Below are 12,638 nucleotides of genomic sequence, written 5' to 3'. Positions count from 1 at the left end.
TCTTTTTAAAAAGATCTTTTCACATAGGACCAGATAAAGATTTAGTAACTGAGTTGCAGAGTTAAAATAGGAGCTGTTTGCAGAGGCTAATGGGAGGAATCTGTGGCAGTGAAGGTGCAGAAAGGGGATTGGGTGAGTGGGAAAACAAAAGAGCCATAGAACGCATTACCAAGTATCTGCATCATTGACAAGTTCCAAAGCTACGTTAAATAGGACATGAACACATAGTATGACACTGTGCACTATAGTCCCATGGATCATAGTGCCAGCACCTGCTGAGATTCAGGAATGATGGTTCTCCTGTATGAGAGTAATATGGTCCATTATGTGAGACTCTTGCTAGAGTGCACAAGCCACCGTTACACCAGGTTAGCAGAGCTCCATGGACCATTATATCCAACTCCTCCCTTAGCTCATGGATAACCAAAACACTCGTTCAGTGGAGTCATATAGGAGAGCTGCCTTGCTGTGCCTCCTGTCTAAAAGAGTGGAGGGCACCAAAGTCTTAGTGCAGTGTGTAAATACTAGCCCACTGTGGCAACATTGCTTCTGCTCTGCAGGAATACAAGGGTGAGTAGTAGCTAAACTGCATACCCAGCCCCCACACTTCCACAAACCAACAGTGATCCTAATCCTAAAGGTAAAGCAGGCACAACCAAGATATATAACTCCTTCACCTTTTGTGGCAACATGAGCCGAGGGAAGGCTATACTCTCAGAGGGGTTGTGAATGTGATCCAAAAGCAACCCCACCAGCAATAGCACAACAGTTCCAAAATAAAAGAATGTCCAAAAAATGTTCTATAAAAAATATATACTTTAATTAAACAAAACAATTATACAACGAACTATTAAAAACACGACCAAAAATCGGTATATCTCTCTGTTCTACACAATAATGTGTCTCTTTGTGCTTCGAGCTTGAGAGAGCAAGTTCAGCACTTTTGGTTGTATAAGTGCCAACTAGCAACTTGGGAAAAAGTGCACCTTTTCTTCAGAACATGATTAATGCTAAACATTTAATAATCACATTGGCTCTGCCTCCTTGCAATGACTATGGTCCCTTAGGAAGCAGAGTTCCACATCATGTCATTCCGCCATGGTATTCCAAGCTGGGATGGAGAGGTCATGGTACAGTTTCACAGATTTGTTGATCTGTTTTATAGAGTGCAGGTCAGGAGTTATCCGACAACCATAGAGATGAAGCGTCTTCAGCCTAAAGAGGAGACAAAGCCATGTTAAATTAGGTAAAAGAAACATGTTGACTGTTCCATAATGATGAACTATTCAACCATTTACTGGAATCGGTGAGAAACACAAGCACGCCAGTGGAGAATTTTCTTTAAACAAGAAGAGCAGAACATGGAAACTGAAATCTTTTGTTAAATGAAATAAAATAGCTTTTGATGCTATGCCTTCTCTTTGCATATTAAGTCACCTTGCTACAGCAGAACAACTTAAGGATAGTTTAAAGCGTTTCATCTACATGTATGCAGTTTAAACCATCATGTAAATGGTCCTTGGGTGGCCATCAGTAGGTGCTGGAGATGGTACCTACCGCAAGTGAAATAAACACCATTGCTTTTGATGGCGTCCTAAAGCAGCACCAGGGCTCCATTCTGTAAGTGACAAAAGGCTATCAAGCCATTCTGTCCCAAGTGATGTAGGGCTGCATGCAGATGGAGGTGGTTTGCAGAGCACACTTTGCTGGAAGGGGTCGGTGGCTGTGCTTAGCTGCATGTTGCAGAGACCAGAACCCTTGAAGAGGCCTCTGCTTGAGTGCAATGCCCCTACTGCCTTTTCTTTGGATACAGCCTGAGCTCTTGCTCTGATTTCTGACCAGTCCAATAACCAATCACTATCGGTTTGCAATTTATTTTTTATTTCCCATCATAATTATAAAAGGAAATATTATGAAACCTGAGAAATAATACCAAGTCAAATCAGTACTAAATATATTACTATATCATAAAAGCTGAGATCAGTACTTTTTTGCACCGTAAAGAAGATGGATGTGAGATCATCTGACCTGTCAGCAAATCAGGGTGATCAAAAAGCGGGCTTTATCAAATTGTACTGCCCACCTTCCGTTCCCCCGAACAGCTGGATTCTGCCATTTTCCTCCCGGGCCCCAACAGTTGCCTGGGCAACCACCTCGTTTCTACCAGGCCCCAAATCTCTTCGCCCCTAACCCCGGTACCTCTATGCTCCTCCTCTCCTACAGGTACCTCTGCAACCTCTCCATCGCTGCTCACCCACTTGCCTTCCCGCACCGTTCCTCCTCCAATGCCCACCATTGCAAATTAAGGAGGCACTAGTAGTAGATGCCTTCTCTTCTTTCTATGGTGGGCACGCAGTCAACTTCTTTTGTGGTTTCCTTAACTTGATAAATGGCCATCGTGCCTTGGTCAATCATGACAGGGTGCAAATAACCTGTGAAAGTCAAAAAGCTAATAGCTATAACCCCTTCAGTGATGGGCATTAAAGGGAGGTAATGGCACCAAGTCTCCTGCTAATAGCCCCCACAGAGGGGGTATTGGTTAAAAACTGCATTATATACCAAAGATTGTTTTAAGAATGCATACATGCAGTCAGACTATAAGGACTGCCATGTTAAGACATTTATACCCAAGATCAAATCAATCACAAAGTCGGCCTTCTATGAACTAGGGCTTTTGAAGGTTAAAAATGTCCGACTGGATTTCTCTGGTGGTCTTTGGAGAGCAATGTCTCACCTTGGCATCTTCATCAGTATCTATAAGGGGGACCCAACTAAATCACTGCACACTTTACAAATAGACCACTCCATCTTCCACATAAAACAGATGGACCACATCTCCCTTGCTATGAAATCCGTATGATGATTCCTGATGAAACACAGTCATAGTCAAAACTCTGCCCTGTGCATAGAGCCATCCATCGTCTAGCTCTAGGCTTTCTAGAGCACTCTCCTACTATCTGCTGCCAGTTGCTCAAGGTAGACCTCCAAGTACCTGCTTGTAAAACACCTGCGGTTTTATGAGCCCTTGTAGGCTCACGTCTATAGCGCCTCTTTCTGGAACTCTGCATACGTGCATGGAACCAAACGTATAGAAGTTAAAGAACGTGTTATAAAACACACATGGTATGCCAAGAGGGACTGTTGATGTCTCTCCGCAGTTGGCAGGCAGCCCCTTCAGTTGTGCATAATTCTGAAGGATCTGATTGCAAACACAAAAACATAGAGTGTCTTCAACATATTAGTCAAATGTCTTTATCCAGTGGAACACCTACCACAGCCATAGAGTACAGAGTCCAATGTAAGTCACTTGCAAGGCCTCTCACATGTGTCCTGTACATAATTGCATAGGTGTTGCATAATACTTTGGTACACATTTCATACTGATATTTAATCATTCACACTCTTAAACATTCTTTCATTTGGAGCGGCAATAGCATAGCTGCCTAGAGTTGAACCAGATTTTGATAAACTTTCATTTTGAATAAATGTAATATCTTGTTCTGTGCTGAGGATGAACACAGGTCATGTGTGAATGAAACATCAGAAGCGGAACGGCAGCGAAGCCTAATGATTGGTTGGCACTCAGAAGGGAAAGCTCATTGGACTGTGAGATGAGAATGCAGCAGGTCCTCAGAGCGAGACTCTGCTTCTGAAAGCACGAGGAAGGTATAACATGTCAAGGAGCGTTATGCTCTCGGTGAAACATTTATATAAAAGTGTGCTGAATCTTGGCGGTGGTAAGCCAATTGATCAAAATGGTTTGCTATGCCCGATTTTGTTTCCTTGCATTGCAATGAAATAAAGTTGTTTATCTTCAACACTGGCAAACTTAAACAATTCTGAATAGTACATAAACAATGGAAACTGAAGAGGTACCAACTGCACTGATAAGCGAATTTCTTTCTGCAAAAGGAGCTACTTTGCAGTGTATAAAATATTGTCACGTTTAAAAGCCGACATAAAACCAACAAAAGCCCACTTTTAACAGTCAATGGCCATCCTATAGCCCCACACTCATGCCATGTCATTTATCCTACATGCCTTAGTTTTTGTATTTGTATTTTGTTTATTTATTTAGCGTGCCGGGCCCAAAGGCATCTGGGCGTATATTTGTGCATGGGTCCTGGAATAAAGGCGGTCAGAAATGAAATCACGCCAAAGTTAATTTGTGAAAAATAATTTGATCCATAGTCTCCATGGTGTCCATTGTGGAGGTGTCCTCGGGCAAGAGCAGAAGTAGTCCTGGGCATCATCTTGCAGAGGACCCCTGTTTCGCCCCCAGTAAGGGTCTGAATCCTCCCCATTGCGCCTCAGGTAAGCCATCGCAAATGTGCACCAAACAATACCTAGCCTGCCCATTTCCTGTCATCACTTACATATGTAAACATCAAACTCGCAACTTCCACACATGCACTATCACACCCTACAATCGTGCAAACATTCTGATCCCCACCACTCCCTCGCTCTCTCAAAATAGAAATGACAATTCATGAAAGACAACATACACAAAGTATTACTTCATACCATAGGCATTGCTGTCAACAATCACTCTACCTTTGAACATATCATGGACACTCTCATCGGCACAGGCTACAACATAAAACACATTAACCACAGCAGCAGGCCTGCAGGACGCTTGACAGACCCACGTGGCAATGCACATTCTAAGAGTCCTCATCTCTGAACTCCATGGCACTTCTCACCTGTCATGTGATGACCACAATCACTTAGACCACCCCATCCAATAATATAGAGTCCCATCTAAAGAGCCTTCCTTGATGAAATCACGGACCCCCTCACATCCTAAAGCACCAACCACTCAAAGCAACATAGTCTTCATGAATTTCGTCATCCATGGGTAGTCTACCAGCAAAACGCTGATGCAGCACTCCTCGATTCCCTCGACATCTGAAACATCAAATTAGACTTCAGCATCAAATGCAATTCCCTGAACCAGATATTCACCAGATCAGCATCCATCCTGGGAAAACATCTAATATCACTGAACTCCATAGAATCTGTTGCAATCCCAAGCACCATCACCACACATCATAGTCAAGACAAACCCACCATGACACAACACCTTTCCTTGATGAATTTCGCCATCAACAAACTCAGACACAGACCTAACCAGCGCAGCTGGTGCATGTGACCCAACATCATCAATACTCTCCTGGACTCACTCAACCTCAGCTTGTCCAATACCATCTACATTCATGGTTTGCTGACACAGTGCTCAATTAAGAGGAACCCCCCACAAATACGGGTGTGTACACCCATGACAGCAAAGACATTCCTGCATAGCAATGTCATCACCGAAGCCACTTACTATAAGAGGCCATAGGCAAAGAAAGCAACACCCAGTAAGCCTTTCCTTAAGTAATTAGTCCCCTACCTGCATAAATATACCCTCTTCCACATGCAAATATAATACATTTTCCAAATAATAAAGGCATGATTGCGTTTCTTATCTACAGTATTAAGCAAATAACGACAGCCCACACAATTTGTACCTCACTGTCAATGGGTCAACATCCAAGACATTTTCATTCAAATATTTAACCAACACTGTCACACCTCAAGGAAATCATTGACAACGATGACATCTTACCAGCCGGTTTGGTGGTGTTTGATCGTCTGACAACTGATAGCGGCAAACAGACCGAAAATAAGCTGCCTGCATGCAAATAATTGTCAGAGGATCAAAGCGCAAACCAAAAGCGCACACACCAACCCACACCCCCACCCCACTCCCATACTGTTCCCTTCACCCCTGCAGCATCTGATCCGATGCCGCAGGGTCCCTTTTTCTTTTCTTTTTTCCCAGTCCCCTGCCTCCCACGTTGAGGAAGCAGAGTACACCCTCGCAACTCCCCCAGGCTAATACATAATGATAATAGGGAGCGGCGGATAACCCTGCAACGCCCGCTCCACATGTTCAGTATGTATTAGCCTAATTGTTTGTTTTTATTCGGTCAAATGGTACAGGCCAAATTCGTTCAAATGTAACATTGGACCAAATAAAAATGATGCTAATACCTACCAGCAACCATCATGAAAACCATCATGGGTAAGGCTCTCAAAATTCTCCTCAATATTTTCAACTTCACATTCACCCAAGCCTTTCACCGACTCACTGAACACATGACAGATCCTTCCACTGCTAACGGATCACACTCGACCTTTACACTCTTTGAAAGTACTGGCTTGTCACTCATTATTGGTAAGAGGGTTTATGAAGCAGTTGTGATACAGCTACAGGAAATAATTGAGCACTACTACTCCTACGTGAGTAATAATCAAACCAAGATGCAATAGCAAGGCTTACGCCTGTTCTTTTTAACTGGTTATCATCTTAACCTAACAATTGTAACCAGCTTATCCTAATGGGCCCAAGCATAAGCAAACAATGAGTAACTCACAGAGTACTCTGAATGTCCATTCTCTCCATGTCATTTTCAGCCTATACTAAAGCCACCTTTTGCACCATTACCCAACCATGACAGGAAAATCTGCCAGGACAGAGACGACAATAACTTATACCTAAAGCTCACCTCTGTCAATGGTATTTATGACCTCAAACTCTGCCTGGAAATCATCCAAGCCTAGCTGTGAAGGACCTACCTAAAACTGATCACCAGAAAAAGAGAATCAACCCGCACCACCAACTGTCCAATGAAATCTTTCTAGAATTGTCCTTCTGAATTTACGCTCAATAGATTCACTCCTCCACTTGCCCTCAAGCCTCTAGGATCCAACATAGAAAGGGAACTTTATTACACGACACACAAAATCAAGAAAGCCCAAACAGCCAGAAACTGCTTCCCTTTTTTCTGGAAATATACCTCAGGATCATCATTTTAGCCCTGTGGATAGCAGCACCACTCCCCTTGTCAATCGCCTTGAGCACACTGGCCCACCTGAAGAGCCAGGCTGAACCAGAGATTAAGGGAGTTCAACAACATTGCCTCTACCCTACAATGTGCACTGGCTCCTCTTGCAAGCATGCATCACCATCACAACCACCAGCATCACCTACAAAGTAATGACTCTCAAATCACCTGCTCACCTGGCCATAACAGGAGGACAATGAAAATCAAGAAGACGTGACATATTTTTGACTTGAAATTAAGAACGGTAAAAAGGAAAAGGCCAGGAAAAAGGCCTCTGCAAGCTATGTTCCAAGTCTTCCAAATGGCATTTTTTACCACATCAGAAAAGCCCCATCACTGCCGCACAAAAAGAAGGGACTGAAGATGCAAGTCTCCAAAGAGCACTACATCAGCTCTCAATAAGGACACCCCGCATGCCCAAGCCTTGTCAGCACTACATGTGCAACAACCCTACCTGCTCATCGCTTCCAGCTTGCCTATGATCCTCTGCTGTACAGGACCCTGAATCGTCTCTCCCCTCTTTGCACATGATTTGCTGAGGATTGCATGATTCAAATAGCATGCATTCATACCTTTTATTTTACTTAATTTTATATTTGCTCTCCAACCTCGATTCCAACACCCCTTGTGTCCTCATCTTACTTGATCTCTCTTCTGATTTGACATGGTCAACCATGCCATCCTGCTCAACCACCTGCGTGATAACCTGGGTATCACCGATCAGGCCCTGGTTTGGCTGACTTCTTTCCTCTCCGATCAACCCTCCCAGGTCCAACTTGGGTCCTTCCTCTCCTCTATCTCTATATCTCTACCTGTGGTGTTCCCCAGGGGTCTAATCTCTCTCCCTGGCTGTTCAACCAATACCTGGCACTTCTTGCTAACTGCATTGCCACCCTCTGCCCCAACTTTCAGTGCTATGCAGATGCCACCCATCTCATCTTCAGGCTCCCTTCCGCCACTTCTTCTCTTTGTCTCTTCTCTGACTTTCTGTCTGTTACCCAGGAGTGGTGTGCCACCAATGATCTCTGCCTTGATGCCAGTAAGACTGATATTCTCCTCATCGTCACACCTGCTCCCTCCTTTCCTGATACTCTCTGACCGACCTCTCTTGGCCCTCTTCCTGCTCCCACCTGTGAGGCTAAAAACATTGGGGTCATCTTTGACTCCACACTCTCCTTCTCTCCTCACATCTCTGATGTCTCTAAGAAGTCACATTACAAGCTGCACCTCCTCAGAGTTATCCTTCCTTTCCTCTCCTCTCCTCCTCCCAGAAGCTCACTGTCTGCAGAGCTCTGGTTCTCTCTAGGATGGACTACTGCAACAGCCTCTTTCTAAATTGGCCTGCTTCTACTCTCTGCAACTGATCCAGAACAGGACTGCGAGACGTGTCCTTGGCCTCAAGTCCAGTGATGGTATCTCTCCAGGACTGAAATCTCTGCACTGGCTCCCAATGGCTGCGAGCATAAAGTTCAAAACCATCTGCATTGTCCACAAGGCCTTCTGGGGCCTGGGGCCTCAATACCTTCAACACTCGCTTCCTAAATATCTTCCCTCTTGAGTTCTTAACTGATCCGCTCCAACTCCCTCAGGGTCAGTCGCTTCTCCAAGCAACAAGTTGGTGGTAGATCTCTTTCTTCGGCTGGGGCCTGCATCTGGAACAGCCTCCCTGCCTCCCTGAAATGTGAGAACCATCTCCGAGTCCTCAAGCACCTCAAAACCTTACTCTTTTCTTCTGCTTTCTCTCCTCCTCTCTCCTGCTGAATACTGGCTGAAATTGCACTGGTGAACTGGCTACCCTCTGATATTGGGCCCAGGTCTCCTCCTCCCCCACCAGTTGCACCTCTGCACTGCCTCCCGGGCATCCTCCGCACCTGGAGACTGTTTCTGTATCCCTATAGCCCCCTACCAGCACTTCACTCCTGATGCCTGCACTTACCCTTGCAATTGCAACCAGCTGGCCACCCTTTTACTTATTGCTTTATTTATTCTTTTTATTTTACTGTCATTCCCATGTACTGCACTGCTCCCTCCCCCTCCCCCACGCACTTTTCCCTTCCCCTTCACTTGCACAATCTCAATGTCACCTGGCCTAGTAAGATTGTTGTCTCTGTGTTCCCTCTGTTCCCCCTCCCTTGCCTCATCGTGCCTTGAAACACTTGTGTATAGGCGCGTTATAAATATCATATCATATCAAAACCCAAAGGATTCCACCAAGGGTTGTACATTGAATGAGATGGGCATGTTCGTAGCAGTAGCCATTAAATAGTGAGGTCTTGTCTAACCATCAATATCATCAGCGGATTGAAGGACTATGGAAAAGCGACAATATTGCACATGGAATTGGTGATGATGTTAAATATTCTGGGCTAGTGTACAGACCCGTGTACACGGGCCAAAGTGCAGGTTTTCATTGACACAGTAGGACTACTACATATCCTAAGCCTACAGTTCCCTCTAGCAGTGACAACAGGTGAAGCTATGCAAATTGGCATTACCTCTATCTATCTTAAGGCAACAGCTCCCTCTAGCATTGACAAAAGGTGAAGCTACTGTATCGGACAAACATACAGGGACAAACACACTTCTGGCCTTTTATTATATTGTTAGACATACACCTTTTTTCAGTCCAGTCGCAGATTAGCACTAAAGCAAGCGTTTTTTGTTGTATAGTATATTTTCCGCAGTTGGCAAAGGAGAATACACAATGCCTGCGCAATTAAACAATCACTTGCCTCGCGTTCACCAGTTAGTCGTGTGAACAGCAGCACATGCTCTTCAGGGATTATTTTACAGTGCATTATGGGACTGTCAATAATGGCTAGTAAGCATGATCACAACTACTGAGCAGCAGAGTTAAATAAAGTTTTTAGAAACACTTTACCACTTTTCACATTCAGAAGAACAACAAAATCCAGAAAACTGATAATAAACCATTCAAATCCCCAAGTGGAGCACGCGTAACAGGAAATAGTATCAAGCGGCAGCGACGAAGAGACAGCTGACAAAATGGAACCGAATCATGTTAGAGTCATTTGCTCTTCAAAATCAACTGATAACTGTATTGGGGGATGTTAGAAAGACAGGCACATCTATAGATTTTGATTCAAAACCAATGACCAATAAAGTGGATTATTTAGAAACCAGTACTTTTCGATGTCGGCAGAGAATAAAACGTCACTGCTTATGTCACACCGAATGCATCTAGGATGAGAGAAGACCGAATGATTGATGACACCAAAATAAGACCAGCCCGTCTAAGATTTCAATAATTATTACAAGGACAAGAGATAAATGCTAGGCCTAGCAAACCACAGGTGATGGGCAACACTTGGTTAACTAAGAGAGAGAGATATGGCACACCTCAGACAACAGTGGAACTACTTAAAAGTGTGTACATTGAGAAGCAATTAAATTGAAGCATGTACGGAAAGGCAACCACACAGCCATCGTCCAAGATCTCGCCAGATGGGTACTTGTCTAAAGGAAAAGTAACAATGGCATTAGAAGGTTCTCAAAGGAGCTAGGTATAGCAACATGTCTGAGTTCATCAGCCCCTTTACAGACTCATCGCCCACCAGTAATCAAATATGTAGACAGAAGCAAAAAGACATGATTTTTAATAAACAGCCACAAGGGATGTTAGAGGAATGTGTCCACGTTATTAGAGTTGTTTTACATCCCCGGGGTAAGGGTCATTCCCCAAGAGAATGTCATTTTCGCAGCATTGTGCCGGATAGAATCAGGGGGCCCTGACTAGCATCCGTGGATCCAAGATGGCAGTCGGACAAAAATGTAAACATTTGCATCAGCCAATTACATTCCTAAATTCAGAATTAAATTTGAAAGATGTGATCAGATGGAATACCTGATGGAATGAGGGGGAATCTGAGGGCCTGGGATCGCCACAAGTGATCTTATGTGCTACCCACATACGTACACATGGGATCCTTCCTACCACTGCGCCCTTCATGTCTGATGAGAGGACGCCCCACTAGTAGCACGCTGAACCAGCAACTACCCTTTCCAAGTTAACCAACCAGTTTGCTATGTCTGGGAAGCAGACATGTATTAACCATTAGCTCACACACTGACGGCTTCTACTCCCAAACCATGTTGTAGTATAATAATGGACCAAGCAAAATGATCAATCATAACTAAGGGATAGGATGCAATGAGAAGGACAATTAATTTGGAGTCTTACATTTTGATTGTTCAACTAGGTTATAAAGGCTACAGAAATGCATTATTACTTTTATAGCGAGTGCCCACCGAGGGCAGAGAAAGCTTTGCCCCCACATTATCTGTTCACTAGTTTCACAAGCCACTAGACCTCCAGGATAAGTTTGGTGTACATCCAGCCAGCGACTTACTGGGAGCAAACATTCCCTGTCAGAATTTTAATGTAAAATGCGGTTTTTGAACTGCATTCCTATGACTTTGCCCGTAATCCCTGCTCGGAGCTTTACAAAACTTTCCTCTATGCAGTTTAATCAAACGCAGCCAAAGTTATTAGCATCCCAAAAAGTGTTCTTTAATGGGGAGTTCAACTTAACCATAACCACAGAGTCACTGGGCCCGATTCATGGCATATTTGCCCGGTTCCAAGTGAATTTGCACTGCCGACACAATCCCTGATTCATGGAACCGTGCAAAGTGTATTTTTGCCATGCAAAGTCAGCGCATAGTCATTTTTTTTTTGCCAGTATTCCACGGCTCAGATGGGAGAGTTCTTCTGCGAGAAAAACCTAGAGGGGCAAGTTGGTCGGCAACCGACTGAGACGTTAATTGATAATAGGCGGTCAAACCATTTACCTCTGTAGAATTAGGTATTGTGCAAATTATACCAGAAGAGTTTAAACCCTCACTTAATTCAGTAGCTGAGACATTAGTAAAAACTTTGATATACTATCGGTGTAAGATTCCAGATCATACCAAGTGATTGGCAAACCAATTGAAGCATTGAGCTAAAATCTAAGGTAATATGAGCAGATCCAACATATTTCCAAATGTGTGGGTAGGTTAACTAATAGATTGTAACAAATCAAGATTGTTTTAGATGGATGACAACACATGGATGTACTATGGTCGTATGAAACATCCAAGTGAAGATTCAAATCTCCAAGAAAAAGATTGTTGTAGTGAGTTATAGAGTTGGTAGACAGTAATTCACATATAACTTGAATGGTATTCAGAGAAACTGCAGGGGGGCATAGCAAATAAATAAACATAAAATCTAGGGGAATGGGAAAGCACAGCAGCGAAGAGAACAATTAGAAATTAACTATTTTTAGATTAAAACTACTTCTTTTTTTTGTTATTCAAACCTTTGTTTGTAGTTTGATTAACACACTTTTACAACTTTCATTATTCATTTACAATTTTCAACAACAGATCTTCATTACAATCACTTTAAAAAAAGACAAAGGAAAGAGAGAAGGAACTCTTATAAAATATCTAGAACATCACAAGTGGCACTCCCTAAAATTGTTTCACATGGTATCTATGATAGCAACTTCTTGGTGGAATTCAACATCAAAGCCCCTTGCATGTTTGCCCATGTGTGTTTTTTCCTTTTAGCAAAGTTCCAGAACCTTCAACAAGAGCATATGTTGGAAAATTTCAACAATCAACAGTCGATATATGAAATCAAAATTGGGTCTTTACAACAAATCTGTTGCTATTATAGCAAGGTCAATTTTCATGGTAAACATTTTGTTTATCGAGTTCAACATTCAATATGGATAG

The 12,638-nt window shown here is 43.3% G+C and overlaps 1 protein-coding gene across 1 annotated transcript in view; it reads right to left on the bottom strand.

Annotated features, from left to right (window-relative positions):
• Window positions 1-814: 814 nt before the first annotated feature.
• Window positions 815-12,638, bottom strand: part of LOC138510328 (uncharacterized) — a 746,277-nt gene continuing 734,453 nt past the window's right edge. Inside the window, exon 15 of the mRNA XM_069625883.1 lies at window positions 815-1,215. Within this exon, the coding sequence (XP_069481984.1) occupies window positions 1,089-1,215 (127 nt within the window). The 3' untranslated portion in view covers window positions 815-1,088. The remainder of the gene's footprint in view (window positions 1,216-12,638) is intronic.

This window comes from Ambystoma mexicanum, chromosome 6p (genome assembly GCF_040938575.1).
Source record: "Ambystoma mexicanum isolate Mex_15411 chromosome 6p, UKY_AmexF1_1, whole genome shotgun sequence".
NCBI lineage: Eukaryota > Metazoa > Chordata > Amphibia > Caudata > Ambystomatidae > Ambystoma > Ambystoma mexicanum.
The sequence above is the reverse complement of the archived record's forward strand: the minus strand, read 5'-3'. Positions and strand labels throughout refer to the sequence as shown.